The sequence below is a fragment of the Thamnophis elegans genome, chromosome 6 (genome assembly GCF_009769535.1).
Source record: "Thamnophis elegans isolate rThaEle1 chromosome 6, rThaEle1.pri, whole genome shotgun sequence".
Lineage (NCBI taxonomy): Eukaryota > Metazoa > Chordata > Lepidosauria > Squamata > Colubridae > Thamnophis > Thamnophis elegans.
The window spans coordinates 30,933,442-30,955,511 of record NC_045546.1 but is presented as its reverse complement, the minus strand read 5'-3'; the positions used below and the strand labels follow the sequence as shown (position 1 = coordinate 30,955,511).

The 22,070-nt window shown below is 38.9% G+C and overlaps 1 protein-coding gene and 1 long non-coding RNA gene across 2 annotated transcripts; one reads left to right on the top strand and one right to left on the bottom strand.

The window, feature by feature from the left end:
• The first annotated feature begins 848 nt into the window (after positions 1-848).
• Positions 849-8,291, top strand: LOC116510481. Its single transcript, XR_004255649.1, has 2 exons — positions 849-910; positions 7,173-8,291. It is a non-coding gene; the product is annotated as an uncharacterized LOC116510481 (long non-coding RNA).
• Positions 2,068-22,031, bottom strand: ATG3 (autophagy related 3). The gene is made up of 12 exons (XM_032220066.1): positions 21,753-22,031; positions 18,365-18,406; positions 16,410-16,459; positions 15,773-15,843; positions 14,832-14,939; positions 14,504-14,553; positions 11,757-11,835; positions 10,972-11,006; positions 10,651-10,809; positions 8,725-8,852; positions 6,309-6,377; positions 2,068-2,351 (listed from the first exon to the last, which is right to left on the bottom strand). The coding sequence occupies exons 1-12, from the start codon at positions 21,822-21,824 to the stop codon at positions 2,270-2,272; spliced, it is 945 nt and encodes a 314-aa protein (XP_032075957.1). The 5' UTR covers positions 21,825-22,031; the 3' UTR covers positions 2,068-2,269.
• Between the last annotated feature and the right edge of the window lie 39 nt (positions 22,032-22,070).

Here is a 22,070-nt window from a genome sequence, read left to right as displayed (position 1 = left end):
ATTTATCATATTGTAGTATGCCAGTAGTGGGTTTCAAATTTTTTACTACCGGTTCTGTGGGCATGGCTTATTTTGGGGTGTGTATGGCGTGGCTAGGCAGTCATGCGACCAGATGGGAGTGGCTTAATGGACACGTGACTGGATGGGAGTAGTTTGCCAGTCATGTGACTGGGTGGGAATGGCTTGGCGGTCATGTGACTGGATGGGCAAGGCCAATTTAGCTTTCCATTTTGCCATTTAGCAGCCCATTAAACAATACACAGCAGCCCCCTTTTCTATTCTTTTTAATACTGCATCAAGTTTTTGCTCTAGGTTTTTTTTTTTTTTTTACTAGGGGGGAGAAGTTGGCAATGCCTGAGAATTTCTGGGAATTTCTCCTCTGTGTTAAGAGGCACTAAAATAACCAAGATGATATAAGGTCTCCTGCTGGAGCAGGGAGTGGACCAGATGACCTCTGAGGTCCATTCCAGCCCTGGATTGCTGTGCTGTTTCAAAGCATTCTCTGAAGCTGCGTCTAGTGCCAGGTTGGGGTGCTTCTTTCCTCTCCTTTTTCTTCCTCCCTCCCTCCATATCTCTCACCTTCCCTTCTCTCCCCTGTCTCCTCCTTCCTTTCTTCCTGTGAAGAACCCCAGAAAATCTTTAGTAGAAGAAAAGCCAGATGTTTTGAAACTGAGAAAATGCCCATTGATCATCTGGCATTCTTACAACGCCACTATTTATTAGCTTAGCCTGAGCAAGGATAGCTAGTTGCACTTTCAATAAGCTCTCAACTCAGGCTCCATGCCAGAGGTCTTCAAACTTGGCAGCTTTAAGACTTGTGGACTTCAACTCCCAGAATTCTCCAGCCAGCAGGTCTTAATATTGCCATGTTTGCAGACCTCTGCTCCATGCACTTGGGGATCCCCAAATGGTGAGGATTTTTTTCTTTTTCCCGCTTTTGCTCCCAGGGGGCTGCAGGGAGATTTGCTACGCACCACCCTCCTTGCCGTATTTTGGGCTTAGCAGGCTCGTGGGGATCCTGGAAAGGGCAGGGAAGGTAAGGTTGCAAGCCTGGTGGGGACAGGAAAGGGGCGTGCAGCAAGCTCCGGGGAGGGGGGGCTAGCAAGACTTACCTGTAGGCAGAAGGATGCAGCTTAATTGGGGCTCAGGGCAGGTACCCTGTGGCAGCTTAGACAGGGAAGCTGCCAAGGAGGTGAAGTGAGGATGGGTGGGCGGGGTGAGCACCCAGGGAACCAGTTTGGGGGTGTGGCAGGCCTTTGTTGCTACCGGTTCCAGCGACCCAGGCCGCCAAGTTACTACCTATTCGGCTGAACCGGTAGGAACCCACCTCTGTAGCATGCCAATTGTTTAATGAAAGATTATCTAAAAATGTTCACTTTTGAATATTTATTAGTTTAGCAAACAGCGGTAAAAATACTACAAACTCCTTTGTTCTTTGAGTTAAACATGTGCGATTATCCAAACTCTGAAACACATTCTTTTTTTCAGTTAGTATTTTAACTTAATTGAATATTGTGTTCCACTAAGAGGCACTTGTCTTAAGTTTAGGGAAAAATATTCATTCTGATTATAAGTGCTCCAACATTTTGATGAATTATGAGCTGTTTGTGCTAGAGTTAAATGCCAGCAATCTACCATCTTCAGTGCATCTCTTCTATAGGATAGGAATCCACCTTATTTTCAAAGTTCATTTCTTGATTTGTTTAACTAAATCTGTATCCCAAGCTTTTTTTAAATCTACAAGGCAAGGAGGAGGGGGAATAGTTGTTACTTACTTCAAATTTTAATAATAAATTTATACATTTTTAAGATTGTTCTTTTGGGATAGGAGGAGTAATTAATGAGATGAACACTGGGACCCTGTATAAATTGCATAAAAGTGTGCATAGATTAAAACTGCTGGATTATAAACTTAGATTAAACATTTTTTAATATCAGTTTTAATTAGACATAATTATTTTAAATATATAATTAATGAATATTTTATAGAATTAGATTACAACTGATATAATTATGTTTATTATTCTTTGCATTATGTAAAAGGAAAACACAATTCTATAGCCAGAGCACAGGAATGAAAAAAGTGATTTATTGTTTTTTACACATAAAGATCTTTATTAAAAAGTAAGGCTGATAGAGGAATTTTATTTTGATGAGAGTGACACATTACAGAAGTTGCACACAATGGTGGATCAAGTCAGTCACGTTTGGGTTATTCTTTTTAAAAATTAGAACCAATATTTATTTCCATAAACTTTATTTCCACTAATTACATTGTAAAGTGTCTTGTGTAATCATATTCTATTGTTGGAATGACAGCTTGTACAAATTTCAAAAAAATCAGAAGATACCTGAAATTTAATTAAGGAAAATAAACCTAGTATAGATCTAGTTTCACATTCTCTCCTTTGAAATGCAAGAGAATAATGCTAAAAAGACACTTTTCTTCTTCCAAAATCAAACACCAGTTTATCTCTCCTTATCTGGATCTTTCCTAGAATTCAGTCTGATATAATGGTTTAATGACTAATACACTATGTAGCATGTCTTAGTCTGCAGATAACCCTATTTAACAATTAGTTTTTGTTACAGTCATTGCTACTATTGAAGACAGAAGGAATTTGCTGATCATCACAAATGTTCTTTTGAGTCTTCTATCCCATACCTTCCATTGTTTTTGCTAATGCTACTTTTTTTTAAAAAAAGCATGCATTAATGTTATTGTCAACAGATACAAGTGATTTTTCCCCTCATCATATAACTAAAAGTATGTGAAAAACAAATTCACTTCTTCTAAAGTTACCTCTACCTTCATTTACTTTTGAGTGAAACAATGCATATAAAACCTGAAAAAGGTACCGTATTTTCGGAGTATAAGACGCACCAAGGTTTTGAAGAGGCAACTTTAAAAAAAAGTAGGTAGGTAGGTAGGTAGGTAGGTAGGTAGGTAGGTAGGTAGGTAGGTAGGTAGGTAGGTAGATAGATAGATAGATAGATAGATAGATAGATAGATAGATAGATAGATAGATAGAAAGAAATACAGATAGATAGATAGATAGATAGATAGATAGATAGATAGATAGATGATAGATAGATAGATAGATAGATGATAGATAGATAGATAGATAGATAGATAGATAGATAGATAGATAGATAGATAGAAATACAGTAGGTAGGTAGGGAGAGAGACAGTAGGTAGGTAGGGAGGTAGGGAAGTAGGTAGAGGGATAGTGAGAGAGAGAAAAGCAGTAGGTAGGTAGGGAGAAAGAGAGTGAACAGGTAGGTAGGTAGATAGATAGAGGGAGAGAGAGAGATACAGTAGGTAGGGAGGGAGAGAGAGTAGGTAGGTAGATTTTCCAGGTGTATTTATCCATGTATTGGAGAAGGAAATCTGACAACCTGCAGCACCTAAGACTTGTTTCTGCTGGCATAGCACATGATCAATGTAATTCTCATCAGTCACTCTAACTAAAGAGCTTTCTGAAAGGGGGGGAGTTTTTGCACTCTGCAAACCTCCCCAAAATGGCCCATTTTTTGCGAAAACGGACCCGTTTTTTTTTCAATTAAAAGGCATGAATAGCCTTGGGAGGGGGCTTGCAGAATGCTCCTGGGGGGGACGGGACAAAAAAGAGCAAAAAATGGACCATTTTTTGTCAAAAAAACCTGCATGCATAGCCTTATGGAGGCTTATAGAGTGCTACTGGGGGCTGGGGGGCAAAAAACAGCCTCCCCGGCCCCCAGGATCTCTCTAAAAGCCTTCCTAACGCTATGCACAGCCATTTTGCTTAAAGGGGTGGGGCTTTAGGAGGCAAAAAAATGCTGTATTTGATGTATAAGACACACCCAGATTTCCAGCCTGTTGTTTGAGGAAAAAAGATGCGTCTGATACTCTGAAAAATACGGTAGTTGAAAAAGAGAAGAGTTCAAGTCCTGCCTTAGCCATGAAAGCTGGCTGGGTGACCTTGGGCCAATCACTCCCACCCAGCCCAACTCAACTCAAAAGAAATGCCTAGAGCGCCGCTGGAGGGCCAGTAAATCTGAGTCAGACCGAGCACTGATGAGAGCCTTAATTAGAGCCTATCTCATGGCAATACGGGCGGCGAAATGTTCGCATTTTGCCGCCCTTATTGCATCCGCCGAATCACGCCCAGCCGCTTTGTTTAGAATAACCCGCTCCCTCCTGAAAGGGAGAGATGCGGGTGACCCTCTACAGGGTAGAGCTGAGGAATTTGTTCAGTATTTGACGGATAAAGTCGCTCGGATTCGGACAGAGCTGGACTCCAATTGCACGATACCAGCCGAGGTACCGGGGGAGGGTCTTGAGCATGCTTTATGGATTGAGTTTCAACGGGCTTCTCCTGATGAAGTGGACAAGGCCATGGGAGCGGTGAGTGCCTCCACTTGTATACTGGACCCATGTCCCTCCTGGCTGGCCTCGACCAGCAGGGAGGTGACACGCGGCTGGATCCAGACGATTGTGAACACCTCTCTCCAGGAGGGAATCTTCCCACCCCTCCTAAAGGATGCGGTGGTGAGACCCCTCCTGAAGAAATCGTCTTTGGACCCAGCCATTTTGAACAACTATCATCCAGTCTCCAACCTTCCCTTTGTAGGGAAGGTTGTTGAGAAAGTGGTGGCCTCGCAACTCCGACGGTCCTTGGATGAAGCCGATTGTCTAGACTCTTTTCAGTTGGGTTTCAGGCCTGGTTACAGCACGGAAACTGCTTTGGTCGCGCTGATCGATGGTCTCTGGCAGGCCAGGGATAAAGGTCACCCCTCTATCCTTGTGCTTCTTGACCTCTCAGCGGCCTTCGATACCATCCACCATGGTATCCTTCTGCGACGGTTGCGAGAGGTGGGGGTGGGAGGCACCGTTTTGCGGTGGTTCTCCTCCTACCTCTCGGACAGGTCGCAGTCGGTGTTGGTCGGAGGGCAGAGATCGACCCCAAGACCCCTCAAGTATGGGGTGCCGCAGGGTTCGGTCCTGTCCCCCCTCCTATTTAACATCTACATGAAGCTGCTGGGTGAGATCATACGCCGGCACGGGATTAAGTATCACCAATATGCAGACGATACGCAGCTGTATCTGTCTGCCCCGTGCCAACTCAGCGAAGCGGTAGAAGTGATGTGCCTGGAGGCTGTTAGAGTCTGGATGGGAGCAAACAAGTTGGCACTCAATCCAGACAAGACCGAGTGGCTTCTGATGTTCCCTCCCAAAGATTGTCCAACTGTTCCATCTCTCAGGGTGGGGGGCGAAATTATACGCCCCTCAGAGAGGGTTCGCAATTTGGGAGTCCTCCTGGACCCACAGCTGACTCTAGAACACCATCTGTCGGCTGTGACCAGGGGGACCTTTGCCCAGGTTCGCCTGGTGCACCAATTGCGACCCTACCTGGATCGGGAGGCCCTTCAGACAGTCACTCACGCCCTTGTGACCTCAAGACTGGATTATTGTAATGTGCTCTACATGGGGCTGCCCTTGAAGTGTTCAAAGACTCCAATTAGTCCAGAATGCAGCCGCGCGAGCGGTTGTGGGTGCACCAAGGTACACCCACGTTACACCTATCCTCCGCGAGCTGCACTGGCTACCTATCAGTCTCCGAATCCGCTTCAAGGTGCTGGTCGCTACCTATAAAGCCCTACATGGCATCGGACCTGGGTACCTGAGAGACCGTCTCCTGCCGATTACCTCTCTCAGACCAATTAGATCGCACAGGTTGGGTCTCCTCCGGATTCCATCTGCCAACCAATGTCAGCTGGCGACTCCCCGGGGGAGGGCCTTCTCTGTTGCAGCTCCGGCCCTCTGGAATGAGCTCCCTGTTGAAATCCGGATCCTTACTACCCTCCCGGCCTTCCGCAAAGCCACCAAGTCCTGGCTGTTCCAGCAGGCTGGGGGGAGCTGAGAAGCATCTACCTCCACAGAAATTGTGAATGTTGGTTTTGTTTTTAATATGTTGTCTTTGTCTCATTCCCCCCTTACCCTTGTCTTTTGTGAGCCGCCCGGAGTCCTCCGGGAGTGGGCGGCATACAAGACAAATAAATAATAATAATAATAATAACTCACAAGATTGTAATGGGGAAAATAAGAGGAGAAAGAGATGTTGGATACGTTCGCCACCTTGAGTTACTTGTAAAAATAATAAAGGTGGGATAGAAATAAATAAAAAGAGACAGCAGTAGGTAAATAGAAATGGAAAAGTTAGAAATTTATGTCTTGTGCTTTATCTGTCTAAATAAAAAATAAATTGTTACTAAGCCCTTTAAATTATTCTCTTTGAAGTAAAAAAGTTTGATTGTAAAAAGGATACATATGAACACCAAGTTCACCCCCACCTTCTGCCACAGTTTCAATTATTTTCTTCATCACTTCTGCATGCCTGAGAAAGTGAAAGTGAGAGAAAGTGAAAATATGTTCCATTCACCTAATTTTTTAAAAGCATTATTTCAGTCATACCAATTCCATTGTTACTCTTTTCAGTGCCAATTGCACCAAACCTTCATCAGATTGCCATAGAAGATGAATAGGGGCTCAAACCATTTCATCTGCTATGTTAAAAAATTAATATGGTATGTCTTAATTGTGATAGGGGCGCGGTGGCTCAGTGGCTAAGACACTGAGCTTGTCAATCAGAAAGGTCCGCAGTTCAGCGATTTGAATCCCCTGTGCTGCATGAAGGAGTGAACTCATATTACTTGTCCCAGCTTCTGCCAACCTAACCAGTTCGAAAAAATGCAAGTAGAAAAATGGGAATCCTCTTTGGTGGGAAGGTAACAGTGTTCCATGTGCCTTTGGCATTTAATCATGCCGGCCACATAACCACGAAGATGTTTTTGGACAGCGCTGGCTCATCTCTTTGAAACGGAGATGAGCACTGCCCCCTAGAGTTGGGAACGACTAGCACATATGTGCGAGGGGAACCTTTATCTTTAATTGTGATACTTCATACACAAATAAACAAACATCTTCAGTGTGCATAATGGAGAGAGGAGTTATTATTTAAGAACTGGTTTTTAATTTCAAGATGTGGTGTCTGACGTTGCTCCCCTCCCTGCCCTTTTACTTTCCCTACTATATTTTTTAGACTATAAGGCTGAACAAAGCAATCGCCTCTTTAAAAATCGTTTCCTCAAGCTGTTTCTCAGAAAACCCTGTCATGTATTTCTTGAAACAGGAAACACAGAGGTCAGCTAAACAGAAACAACAAAACTAATACAACCAGATTGACGTGCTGCAATCAATAATATCAATGACAACAGTGAAGCTGAAAACTTACACAACTCTACTCTGCACTTCAATGAACTCAGGGTTTTCCTGAATTAATGAAAAAAATCTAAAGGAATTATACAGCAAGGATTCAAACTGCTGCAATTTCAAAATACAAGCTTTGATTTCAAATCCTGCAGATTGCTCCACTTCACTGATGATCGAAGAATTGACAGGAAGCATTCTACAGAAACGATTGCCACACTTTTTAGACTAATACTCTGAAGCAAAAGGAGCAAAGGACTTGTACAAAATGTAGACAAAGGCAATACTGAGCAAGCTTTTTATACTTCCTTTCTGGTGTTACTGCTAATTTCCCTCAGCTTCTTTTTTGCTATATTGACTTCAACATGTCTATGATATTTTCGCATGGTCTTTGCTTCCATTTCTACGAAATCTTGGGCAGTAGTTGCCTATAGGTCTATCCTTAAAAAAAATCAGTACAGATCTCCTTGACTGCAAAACAAAAAAAAGCCATGACAAAACAGAATAAAGCATATTTATCTAGCATTAGTTCTAAATGGCAAAGGTGCTGAGACAAATTCCAAATTAGAAGAGCAATAATATCATTTTGCATATCCAAATGTATTGCTTGTTTTTAATGAATTCTACTTTGCTTTTGGTTTGTTTCTAAAATGAAAAAGCAAGAAAGCTTTCTTTTATTTTTATTCCATTTTATTCCTTATTTTTAAAATACAAATATCAAAATTGGACCTATTTTGCAATACTTAAGTTTGCAATTTTATACAGACACAAGCTATTTTTCATTTCTTTCTCCTTTTGAGAACGCACTGACGCATCGCTATACACTGATCCTATATAACCAGTAGAGAGCTATTTAGCACAGTTAACTGTCATATAAAATCTGGAGAATCTCAGGTTTAAAACAAGCTGTTTGCATGGTTATTTTCCATCACAATAGAGTCCAGATTTTTCTTCATAAATTGTTGTGGTCATTAAGCAAGCCACTACTTACCTAATTCAATTTTATAACCATTTTTACAAGTCACAAAGCGAGTCACTGCAGTCAAGTGAATCACATGGTGAGTAAGCAAATCATACAGTCTTTAAGTAAATCCGTTCCCCTGAATGGACATTTTTTCCTAGAAACTAGCAAAAAAAAAAACCAACACAAAGCTACGGAATATTGTAATAATTGTAGTCTGGTTGACAGGCACCTGGAAGTGTGATTATGTGACCACTGAGTGTGTTTATGTGTCACATCATAACTTTGAGGATAGGTGCTAAGTAATTTTTTGGGTGTGTGGGTGTGTGAGGAGGTGTTTCAACTTTGAATAGTTGTTAAGCGACTGATAATTATGTGTGGACTATCTATAAAGATGACAAACAGCTTCTGTTGCAAAAAGATAATCAAACAGAGAAAAGACGCCAGCCTAGAAAATGAGTGTATCTTTCTTTATGTTAACTCTTTATTTAAAAGCAAGGATTAAAAAAAATACCTGCATGGATGAACTGAACACATTGGAGGTGGAGGAAGATGGGGGTGATTTTCAATTGTCACAGTCTTTTTGACATGATCTTGACTAATATCTTCATACATACTGTCTACATTTAAAGGCTGCCGTTGCTAAAAAGAAAAGGACATAGCTCAGATTCCTCTTTAAACTTACACAGAAACATAAAACTAGTAAAACTGAATAATTGTAAGAATCTCTGGAACCTATTTAATTTTCTCATGTTCACTTTGCCCTTTTCTGTGATTCAACATAATTATGTACTGAATGTAATTTATGAATGTTGGAAAAATTAGGTTTTCTTGATGCAGCATTTTGGTTAGATTTAGAGATATGTAAAACATTTCAATTCAAACCACATCAAACATCACAGCTCATGACATTTTTTTTCCTAACCCTGAAGAAGTGTTTTCAATTGGAAAGTGTGGTTTGCATCCATCTACAAACATGCAGCAGCAGTTTGCAATGTTTCTCATTCAAGATGGTTTGCAATATTTTGCATACTTTTCTGAGCATAGATTTTTTAAAATTAAAATAAACTTTGCTTTTTAAATAAAAAATTAGGGATGTGCAAAAGTTGCTGATTCAGGAACAGACTGTTCCAGAAGAACTCTAGAATGTTCCATGCTGCCATTCCAGGTTTGATGTGATAATTCCTAGATCTAAATGCTCCAGATTGGAAGCAATGCAGAATGAAACACATTTCTTCTGGAGCTGGACTACTCATATCTCTCCTTCATTTACTTATTGGTTTGAGGGATTCAGTTTTGGAATCTGCCAAGTTATCTCATGGAAAGCACAGCTCAGAAAGGGAACATTTCAAGTTCATGACAATAAGAAGGGGAGTAATGAATGTCTATAAATAGAGCTCATAACTAGCTTTTTGAAAGCTATTTAGTGATTTGGATTTTTTTCAAGCTGCAAACTTTAAGACACTTTCACAAATCAATGGTGTTGGCTTGTGAAACGTTATGTGCTATCTGCAGAATCAATATAAAAAAGGCCTAAATGGTAATGTAAGAAACAAAAAATCTTGTAATGTAACAGGCTAACAATATCTTGGCTGAAATATGTATTTTTAGGACCCCACCAGGTCAAGATATTCAAGTCTCTGCTTCATCCATTGCAGAAGATACACAAGTCCTTGCATATCAACTTTCCCAACCTCTCAGTAACATATGAATGAGCTATATGGGAACATTGTGCTTATTACAACCGTAGCTTCCAATACCATATATCGGTAGATAAATGTAAAACTGAGCATAGTTATTATTCCAGTAATGTATTTGAAGTAATATGCTGGGGAATATATGCATAAGAGGCTATTCTGAAAAAAGGGGAAAAAGTTTTATTTCCAGGTAATAAGAATCAAGAAGAAAAGAATACTACTATTTCCCCATATTTGGATATTGATAATCCTTGGTCTTTACCCAAGAGCTATTATTATACAGGTAGTGCTCCACATGCCACCAGAATGGAAGCTTTTCATTACAGTCATATGTTGTAAGTTGTAAAATGAGTCAATCACATGGCCATATGGGTTTTACTTTTTTGTGGCTGTCATTAAGATAATGCTGTGGTTAAGCAAATGCTATGGTCATTAAGTAAATCAATGGTTCACTGTGGGTGCGGTTTATGCCAAAAGCCAGAAGTGCTGGTTTTCAGCAAAACCAGATTAAACCATGGTCATATGACCAGAGGACATTGCAAATGCAAACGTAAATGCAGTCTTGTTGCTGAATGCCTGAAATTTGGTCATGAATTCACAAAGGAGGTCTGACTGTTGGAAATTCAAATTCAGGTCATTAGCTCCCTTTTCCAGGTAGGTTGTAAATTGAGGACTATCTGTAACCAATTGTGAATGTATTTTATTACTGGATATCTGAATTTCCAAATAAGGAGGAAAATTACCTCATCGTAGCCAAATAACCAAAGCCTGGGTGTTTGATAGTATTTGTCATATGTAATATAAAGGTCGTAAGTCCTAGTTTGTAGAATAGCTTCTTCTCCACCTCCAACATCAGTTTTAGTCTTGGCAGCTTCCACTATTTTTCTTGTGTCTAATGTTGCCTGTTGAAGATTTTAAAAAAACCAATGATTCGAGTTCAGTGTTTACTACTGTCAAATGGCACTGCTGAAATATTATGTCATTTTTATTTAACCTTATGTCACTTTAAAGAATATTCTGTTGAACTCCAAAGAAGCATTATTAATTAAACAGATCACACTTACATCATCTGTCTCCAACAGTCCACTCTCCTCATATTCTGAAAGGACAATATAAAAAAACCCACATCAGTATTTTTGTTAACTTATCCCAGGATAGGGAGCAATGTTTAAAAACAAATCCCTTGGAGTTAAACAAATATTCTTATGTCTACATGTATGAAATATAAAGCATATCAATAACTTATTGTAATCTGTTTCCTCCCAGATTACACTGGGACATTCTTGGTCAGAAAGCAGGAAAAAACCAGAAAAGATCCAGAGAGAAAAAGACACAATCACAACAATGTCTGAGACCACAGGTGAGAAAGGCAGGGAACTGAGGACTTGTACATTGCTTCTAATGAGAGTTTCAGAACAAAATAAATTTGATTTGATTACTCCCATAAAAAAAAGAAGCACATTGTTCCACATTGTACAGACAGACATGCATTAATGTCAGGCTATTTATGTATCTTCATTCATTTAATGATTGCAATCCTTTAATGGAATATCCTTATGTGCCAACACCTTTCTCTTGTCTAGAATACATTTGTCACCTAATTGAGGTGTCTCATTGAGGAGTATGTCATCAACTTGTTTACTTCCAGATTGTTTAAGTTCTCTCTCTTCCCCACTTTTCTGGCTTGCATATTTAAAAATACGACATGTTTCTTAAAAAGGAAGTGATGAGAAAAATGGATTAAAACATGCCCCATTATAGAATATTGAAAGAAAGCAAAACAAAGTTTGGTTTTCATTTGTTTAATATGATGCAATATGTCCGCCTTCAAATATCATATTAAATGTACCTTCCATATCAGCTGCTTCTCCATCATCATCATCATCATCTTCACAAGAAGCTAAGCGTTCTGATAACTTTGTATTGTCCTTAAAGAGCATAAAGGGGAAAAAAGCACTTTCAATGATCAACAGACTCCCAGGCCAGAATGTCTATATGGTGAATTCAAGTTATGCTACCTATGAAAAAACTCAACCCTGATAAAGTTAAACTTAATGTGGATTTTTAAAATCATAAGCTATAATATACTTCTTAAGTGGATACCATAAAGGTGTTTTCAGACACAACCTGGAATTAAATCTATGAATAGATATGGGAGATAAATAGTTGACATATCAGTTCCTATTGGAAAATCATCAAGGGGAATCGAATCTAAAATCAAATTAAGAGAACTATTCATAACAGAAGGATATGGTTGTCAATGATTTGCCTATGTAGTTATCTCAGATTTAAAATGGATGAAAAGTCTTACAGTATGGAGCAAAGTAAGTTAGAATTTTAAATACAATTGTGTTCTGATGATGAACATGTAATAAGTAAAATGTATAAACGTTTGTTGAGATTTAAAACAGAAGCTAGAGAACATATGATAAATTGAGATAAGAATTTTGGTTATAATATGTTTAGGAATCAATAGGAAAATATGTTGTTAAAAGAGCTGAAATTTACATTGTATTACTATGTTTCCCTGAAAATACGTCAAGGTCTTATTTATTTTTTTACCTACAAAATACGGGGGGAGAGTTTATTGTTTTGGGGTTGACGGGTGGCTGCTCTCTTGCAAGCGGGCTCCCAAAGAGCAGGGCACAGCATCATGGGCGAATGGCTGTGTTGCACTGTCGCAGCAGCACAACACAACAGTCATGAAGCGACCACGCTCACGAGCAGCCACCTGGCAAACCCCCTTTGCAGCTGGACACAGTGCCATTCACTGACCTAGGGGTATCGCAAAGCTACATGAGCGCCTGTACGCCGCTGCGACTTGGCACCTTCCAAATCCAATGAATGGCGCTCTGCACGGCTGGAAAGGGGGATTGCGTGAGCGGCTGTTCCACTCCCACTCACCCGCCTCCCAGCCTCAGGATGCATGGCCCAGTTCTCATTATGGAGCCAGAGCACTTCCGCTGCTGCTGCCATCCCAACCTGGCCTTTTCTGCGGCTTCCAACCAGAATCTTTTGGCAGTGACTCCTCTGGGCACACGCTCTATGGTTGTGGGCCAGCTGCCTGCAAAGCGTACAACTATAGGCTCCATAATGAGAGCTCGGCCATGCATTGTGAGGCTGGGAGCTGTGTGAGCAAAAGCGGAACAGCCGCTCGCGCAACCCCCCTCTCCAGCCGTGCAGAGCACCATTCACTGGCATTTGGAAGGCGCCAAGCTGCGGTGAACAAGTCCTCACGCGGCTTGGCGATACCCCTAGGTCAGTGAATGGCGCTGTGCCCGGCTGCAAAGGGGGTTTCCCAGGTGGCTGCTCGTTCGTGTGGTCGCTTCATGGCTGTTGTGTTGCACTGCTGCAACAGCGCAACACAGCCATTCACCCATGAGGCTGTGCCTGGCTCTTTGTGAGCCCGCTTGCAAGAGAACAACTGCCCGGCAAACCCCCTCTCCAGCTGGGCACAGTGCTGCTCACCAATCTAATGGGATCCCGAAGGCGCCAAGCAACGCGATCACCTTTGCCTCCCCCAGATTCCCGCAGCTTGGCACCATTGGGAGACTGCTAGGTTGGTGAATGGTGCTCTGCCTGGCCGGAGGTGGGGAGTTGTCCAGGGGGCTTATATGCAGGGGGGCTTATATTTTTGCCCACCAGAAAAATTTGGCATGGCTGTATTATGAGGACATGTCGTATTTTCGGGGAAACACAGTATGATCTCAGATAATTTTTATAAAACAATGCATTGTTGGTACATACTACCAGAGACATTGTCTAGAATATATAGAGGCTTCAAATATATGTTGGAAATGTGAACAACATGAAGATACATTTTATTATGTTTGGTGGACAAAAAAGCTAAAATGAATTGGATCTATACTTTGAAACAAAGGGTTTTAAATATCAATATTCAATTAAAACTAGAACTTTTCATTTTAGGATTAATAGAAGAAAAGTATTATTTCAGTGCAATAGTAGTGAGATTGCAGTATGCAGAAATAGAAAAATATAACACTACCCAATTTGGAGCAATAAATTGAGATTTGGCTGAAATGGATAAATTGACTTCTTTGATTATAGAAAATTTGATTATAGAAGATATGTTGTCTACATTTATTACTGACTCATGCATAAAAATAAAAAAGTAAACTTGTGGCATGATTTTGATAATTAGACAGGATAGATTATAGAAAGAAGAGAATATGATGTAATCTTAGAGAGAGAGAGAGGTCAAAATATATTTGTACTTTTAATTGCTATGAAGAATATTGGAAGCTACTTCTTTATACTTTTTTCTTTTCTAACTTTTTCTTATCATATTTTTTGCTTTCTTGTATTTTCTTTAAAAGTGTTAATTATCCACATATTGTATATGTATGTACAGAAGAGAGAGTACAATGCTGAAATAAATTTACTCTAGTATCAAGAACAAGGGTAAAAATTTGTTTTGTGTACTTATTGTATAACTATTAATCTGCAAAAATCATGAATTCAGTAACATATTTAAATAATGTTTGTATTAAAAATGCCTTTTTATGAAGAGGGGTTATTTCAGTAACTGTGCTATATGAAAATCTCTCTGAATCAGTTAAGTAAATCAGTTAATACCTTATTTTCCACTGTGATCTCCTTAATGGCTTCTGTTACTCCATTAATACCTGTTGGAAATATTAATAGAGTCAGGAGTATGGATAAACCCAATGCTAATTTGTAATTCTGTAAATACTTATCACTTTACAAACCAACCCTTTTGATAGCAAACTTGACTCTGAATTTTCAAGGTTAATTAATAAACAGTATTTAAGAATTCAGTGAAGAATGCCAAAATGAAAATGCTTTCCATAATTGCACACTTATACATTGATGCATTGATCACAATGTCAATGCAATATAAGCTCAATATAAAAGGAATGCATAAGAAAAAAAGCTAAATTACCTGCATTGTGAAATGTGTCCACCCATCCTCCATCTCCATCATCCTCTTCTATAATAGCTTCCAACTCATCTGAATACTCCATCTGTTTACATCGCTTGTAGCATGGCACTGCATAAAAAGTATCTTGTGTTCATTCATAGAATAATAGGAAATAAACTTCTGCAACATTTTAGGATTGTGCTGTAAGTGCATCTGTGGCTGATAAATGTATTTCATGTAGGTTAATACAGGCAGTTCCTGGGTTACAATCCTAATTGGACTGGAATTTCTATCACTAAGTGAAATGATTATCAAACATTATGTGACCATGCCACTTAACAGCAGCAGTGGACCATCTTCTGAAAAGGCTGTCCCTGAATAATGGAGTCTTAGACAGCTATCATCAGGTTTCCAATATTCCCTTGTTAGGCTGTTTGTTGAGACAGGGGTGGCAAACAAACTTCACAGCATCCTAGATGAAACGGATTACTGTACATGGAACGTCTTCATATGTGGTCAGTCAAGGTTATGAAGAGTAAAAAAAAGCTATTTAATTGAATATTCTGCCTTGAGAGCAATAGCATACCTCCATTTCAGTGGTGGGCTCCTATTTACTATTGGTTCGCTGGGACAGCATTTTGTGTGCATGCTGTGTGTTGCTGCGCATGCGCAGAAACATGCTGGCAACGGCAGAAGGGATTGGGGAACCGGTTCGGGGGCAGATGTGGGTCGCTGCTGGTTCCAGCGACCCAGGCCATCATACCATTACGGTTCGGCCAAACTTTTCCGCACAGGTAGGAAGCCACCACTGCTCCATTTCTTCTAATCCAGCCAAATAAACCAAAAGCAAAGTATTCTGTAATGATGTTCAAAATATACTAATACTCTGCTACCCAGAATTATGCAATTACAAGAAATATTTGATGAGTAACCAGGATATAAAAGCACAAACCCAGACATACCATTTTTAGTAACCAAAAACTGCTTATCTGTTGGGAGGTAAGCCTTGACTTTTAATTCTTCTCCGATAGCCCTTAAAATGTAAACAAAAACAATAATAATAGCAACAAAACAGCAAATTATTTCTTGTTCAGAACCATTAAGTTTCTGCTGAAGTTGATAGAAACACAGTGCAAACAGTTTTAAAAATAGTTTGCTATTTGCCTTGGGAGATGAAAGTGACTATAACCCTAGAGTCTAACTAACTGACTACTGCAGTTTAATAGTTGTGAATATCAGTCTGAATCTCTACATTACACCAATATTTTCAAAATGTTACTAAATGACAACTAAATCTGGAGTATGTATGAAAGGAAACTAAAGCATTATGAATTTGGAGTCAGAACAGTTGTAATTATGTTGCCTTTTTGTCTTATCATTTTTATAATCCTAAGTAACATAAAGCTATAAAAACATGATAACCACAGTGGTAAGGAATCAAAAGCCAAATTTAATTCTACCAAAGAAGGAAATATATTAGAATTCAGATGATTCCCCCTCTCTGTTAACTCACAACTTACTATAAGAAATATATGCAACTTCATATAGTGAACATGAGTAAATGCTCTTAAGAAGCATATTCTGCAGAATTTTACCTACCATTGCCAAGTAGGACAGTGGTGAACTAAATGATCTCCAGCTGCTATGAACTGCCAAAACAAAACAGCAAATGTATATATATTTATATACACTAGTTTTATTAACCTTATTATGATGAATTGTACTTATGCAGACTAAATGTCAAATGACACCCACTTCATTCATTTGTTCAGTTCACAAGCAACAGCTCTTACAGCAATTCCTGAAGATGAACAAATAAAAACAGTTTGTCTGGTTTATGTTAATAAATTATAAAATTATCTACCCAATTTACATACATATACATTTCTTCATAACATGGTTAAATCCCAGTTTTCTTTAAAGCTCTGAGATAATTATAATAAATAATGATATATTATTAATATAATAATTAATGGAACTATTAAAGCATTAATAAGATCATTGAAATATATTAAAGTTAAAAGATCTAGGAAAATTATAGAGATCTCTGTCTGGGCCCTAAGAAACAAAAGATAAAAGGTAAGCTACCTGATGAGCCCTCTGGAAGCTGTTGTACCTGAGATAAGAATAAGTCTGGTAGATCTTAATTCAATTGGCCTCTACATTTTTAAGAGCCAGTATTTGTTTGAAAAAATGATCCTTCAGATCAGAAATGGGCCACCAACTGTCCATATCCAACATCTATTTCAATGTGTTCCTTATTTGGACAGCCCTTATTTAACCTTCATACAGATAGTCATAAAAAAGTTATAAAATATATTTTACATCTAAATTGTGTAAGATTGTGTTGCTCATGTAATAATTCTAATTGTTAGGCAGATTTAGATCTTATGTTTCATGAAATAATGATAACCAGTATTGTGAAAATAAAACTACACTTTAGTTATTTCCTCTTCTGATTTCAAGCATACATTTGGGGCTGTGAGAACTAATTTGCGACATGAGACTTAATTATTTGTCCTCAAATCTACTTCCTCAGCAGTTAGTTTCCTTAACAAACAAGTTTCCCTTTTTTAAACTGCAGTGGGAAGGAAGAAATATTTTATTTAGTCTTCTTTTCCAAGTGGGCCATACATTTTTCAGTGTAAAAAGCTGCACAGTAATTAATGTTTAATAAATCTATTGAAACACATCTTGGGATACTGAAAATTCTTACAAGTACTTAAATATATTTTGGCCTGATATCATAAAGCTTCCAAACAGGTTTTTGTTTCTTTCCTTTCATACAAGTTGTCTAGTAATTCCAGACAGCTGGTAGCATTATTTTAAGAAACAGTCCTTAAGCTTTTCAGCAATGTAATCCCGAAGGAAATACCAGTATATAGAAATAAAATCATCTTCAGATAAACCTCAACAATTGGTTATTTCATTTTATAAAATTGCAAAGAGCCGAGGTTGCGCAGTGGTTAGGGTGCAGTACTGCAGGCCACTTCAGCTGACTGTTATCTGCAGTTCAGCGGTTCTAATCTCACCAGCTCAAGGTTGACTCAGCCTTCCATCCTTCCGAGGTGGGTGAAATGAGGACCCAGACTGTGGGGGTGATATGCTGACTCTGTAAACTGCTTAGAGAGGGCTGAAAGCCCTATGAAGCGGTATATAAGTCTAACTGCTATTGCTATTGCAATGATAGCAATAAAAAATAATTGGCAGCTGCTTTTTCCAATATGGCTTTCCAATTTGTTTAGCCTACTGTCTTAAAACTTTCTAGAAGTATCTACATAGGTTACATTGTCGGCCTACATAAACCACAAGATGTTAACTTCTTATGAATACTACTAAATGATGTAAAATATAAGCAATTCCAAGTATGTTCAATGGGATGTTGTTCCAGCAACAGGCTTACATCTACAACATTAGCTGTAAACCTTAAATTTTAGTAACATGCCATGATTCTAGGCAGCTTTAATAGGAAATAGCAAAACCTGCCATAGGAATTTCATTTTATTGTTTTTCAAGATTTACTTCAACAAATAAGTAAATCATTATATACATACCTCCTCAGGAGTGATAACTCCAGTTTCTTTAAACTTTGATTCCTGAAGAAAAAAAGATGTCTGTAAACATTTAAAATCAAAGACTTTAAGATAATGAAAAGAAAAGGCTTTTAACCTGTACTCATTCTATCTGGCCAAATATTTCCTTAGTTTAACTTTGTAACAGTCTTTATCAGTGGTAGTCAACCTGGTCCCTACCACCCACTAGTGGGTGGTTCCAGCTTTCATGGTGGGAGGTAGGGGTTTTCTATAACTCTGCTTTATAAATTTTATAAAGTAAAGTTGCTTCCCTACTTTATAAATCACCATTAATATGGAACCGGTGGGCAGTTAGAAAATTTTACTAAAAGAGGTACAAAAGTCGGCGGTAGGTATAAATAGGTTGACTACCCCTGGTCTATACTTTGAAACTTTTCCCAATAGCCCTTGTCTACAATAGAATACATAGAACAAGAGGTTATTCACGCATACTTGAACCACAGAAATCAATTAGTTTTTTTGTCTAAGAACCCAGTAATCACTGTTTTTACTGCTCATATAACAACTTTTATATTAATGAAACATAGATATGACAATTTAAGTTTTTTCACAATGAGGGGAAACTACTTTTACATAAAAATAAAACACTTTACAGGCTTTACTACTGTTTATACTAATTATCCATATTTCTTGAAATTTTGGCTCAGAAGGAGATTAGACATTTTATAAAGTGTCAGAATCACCATACTTGAACTTTCAAGGCAAAAATATCTGCTCTCTTGTATTGCCACATAATGAATTTCTGAAAATGCACATTGCCAAGAAAGTGGCATTTGATTTTAATAACAAGGCAGACAGATAAGGAAAAATAAAATACAACTAACATTTAGAAATGTCTTTTTAAAGAGCCCTGTTGGAAAGCATTTTAATTTTCTTTAATAGTCTATTATCCAAAAGAACTATTTCACATTATTCAAATAATAGTATGGTAGAAGATTCTAGAGATATATTTGATAAGAGAAGAAAAATCTGTGGATAACCATTTGTTGCTGAACCACAACTTTTAACATTTCTCACCATTGGCCACCTAGGCCAGGAGAGCATTAGCTTTAATTTATTATTTTTAATTCATTAACATCTGGAGGGCACCAAATCCCCAATCATGTTTTAGGGCAGTGGTTCTCAACCTTCCCAATGCTGCGACCCTTTAATACAGTTCCACATGTTGTAGTGACCCCCCAACCATAAAATTGGTGTCTCGGTTCCTAAGACCATCGAAAATATGTGTTTTCCGATGGTCTTAGGCGACCCCTGTGAAACGGTCATTCGACCCCCCAAAGGGGTGCCGACCCACAGGTTGAGAACCACTGTTTTAGGGCAACTGATTAAAAGGAAGTACTTGAGGAATTATAATAAAGTTTGTGAGAAAGTTAAATAAGGGTAAATTTTTGGCTTTAATGTTTCAAATTTATTCAATTTGTCCCGAGGCAACCAAAAGAATAACAGCAGTTAGCAACAATATACAGCAGTACAATAAAACTTTCACAGTAAAAGTTAAGATCAATGTTAAAAATATAATTCAGGGACGTTCACTATACAATTATGTTATCTCAGTCATTTTAGCCCTCTCCACTGAAACAATTCCATTTTTAACTCTTTCAGAATATCAGGAATGACACCTGATATCCAGCAAGAAACTGTTCCATAGTGTGAGTGTAGGCACCAAACTAAAGATAGACTGCTTTTCACACTAAGTATGTGTGTGTGTGTGCGCGTGCACGCATGTGCATTAAAGATTTCTCCCAAGGCACAAATGCCAGGCATGTTAATTTTGGCTGGAAATGTTTTTACCTTTAAGTTCCACCTTACATAGTTTTTTCCTGTATCTTTATTGTTAAAATATTAAAACATTGTACTTTGCTACCTTAATAAGCCTTTTTCTACCTCCACTTATCTACCCACTGTACAAGAATCAAAACATTTTTAATGTAAAGGATCTGTGAATTATTAATATATTCAAAATAATTGTATTTATTCCGTTGCAATTTTGGCCCATGTTTAAAGAAACGTAAGATGAAAGTATAAATATCTTTATAAGGAGTGTGGCACAAGAATGAGTAGATAACATTGACATGCTCATGCATTCATGTCATATGCTCACTCCAAAAATATACATCTTTGTTCACTATTGTATCTTGTGACAAAATCCTGTGATGCCAGCAATGCCTTTAGAGAATTTTGAACTAGAGAATGTTCAGATCCTTTGTTTTTCAACAGAAAATGCATATTTTAATTTTGCCTGGTAAGCCTATCAGACTCATTTTTACAGCCATTATTATTTTTTCTTTTTCCTAGATATAACTACTGCATTATCACTGATCTTTAGACACCGGTTCAGTTTGGAAAAAGTAGCAAGACCCTTGCCACTATTACAAAGGATAATTGAGCAAAATGGTCTCCCACCTCATTCCTTTCTGTGGGTGAGACAGAAAGAGTGAGAGAAACACTCAAGACATAAGGAACTAGTTCCTTTGGGCCACAGAATCCCAGGCTCTTGGGGGACTCCCAAGTCTAGTTAGGGGAACTCATATTTCTCCAAAGAAGCTAAATTAGAATTCCCAGATTTTTAAAATTTTATATTTTTTTCATTTGTCTGAAATTCTGCAAACTGTCCTCCATCAACAGCTGAAGACCACAGATTCACCCCCAAGAATTCAAAAAATTTGAGAGCCCTCCCCACTGACAGAAGAAACATCTTTCCAAATCCTAGCATTCTTCAGAGCCACACATTATTATAACAGAATAACAAAGTTTGAAGGGACCTTGAAGGTCTTCTAGTCCAACCCTCTGTACAAGCAGGATATCCTATACCAGGTGTTCAAACTTGGGCAACTTTAAGACTTGTGGACTTCAACTCCCAGCTGGCTGGAGAATTATGGGAGTTGAAGTCCACAAGTCTTAAAATTGCTAAGTTTGGGGACCACCGCCCTATACCATTCCAGACAAGTGGAGACGGGGAGCTATAGAAATTTAATAGAAATTAAAGTTAACTTTGTCTAACTTTATACGCCAGCAGTTCCTTGAGGTTCTGAACAAGATCTGCAGCTAGTCCTCGACTTATGACCACATTTGAGCTTAAAATTTATGTTGCTAAGTGACAATACGATCAAGACAAAAAGTTTGGGAACAGGGAACTGAATCTTCCTTTCCCCTCCTCCTTTGTATAACCTTACACAGGCTTCAAAACTACTGCTTGTCTAAGTCTATCGGACTCCCAATTCCCACAATCGGCCCAGTCAAGGATTATGGGCTCATTAGTCCAAGTGGAAGAGGGCTATCAAGTAATAGATGTGTCACTGCCTGAGGCTCCTCCCCTCCCCATTTTGTTTCTCGATAGGCGGGGCCTCACCTTTAACACAGGTGTGAGGTATTCGGCCACCTCCAGCGCCTTTCCCTTCACCGTGTTGATGACGTTCTGCATGGTACCTTGTTTCGAAAGGGGGACAGAGAGGGGAAAGTGTCTGTCACCAACAGCCGACCCGCAAATTCAGCTGCGCCGTCGCTCTTCCCTCCTTTAGCCTTTCCTTCCGGGAGCTGAGAGCCAACAAGCGCTCCCCCCCACCGGCCCACTACCTTCAATGGGGTGGGGGGGAAGCAGGGAATCACGTGAATTCTCTTGACACGTGACCTGCTAGATATCCGCCCCGCCCTTTTTTTCCGCCCGGCG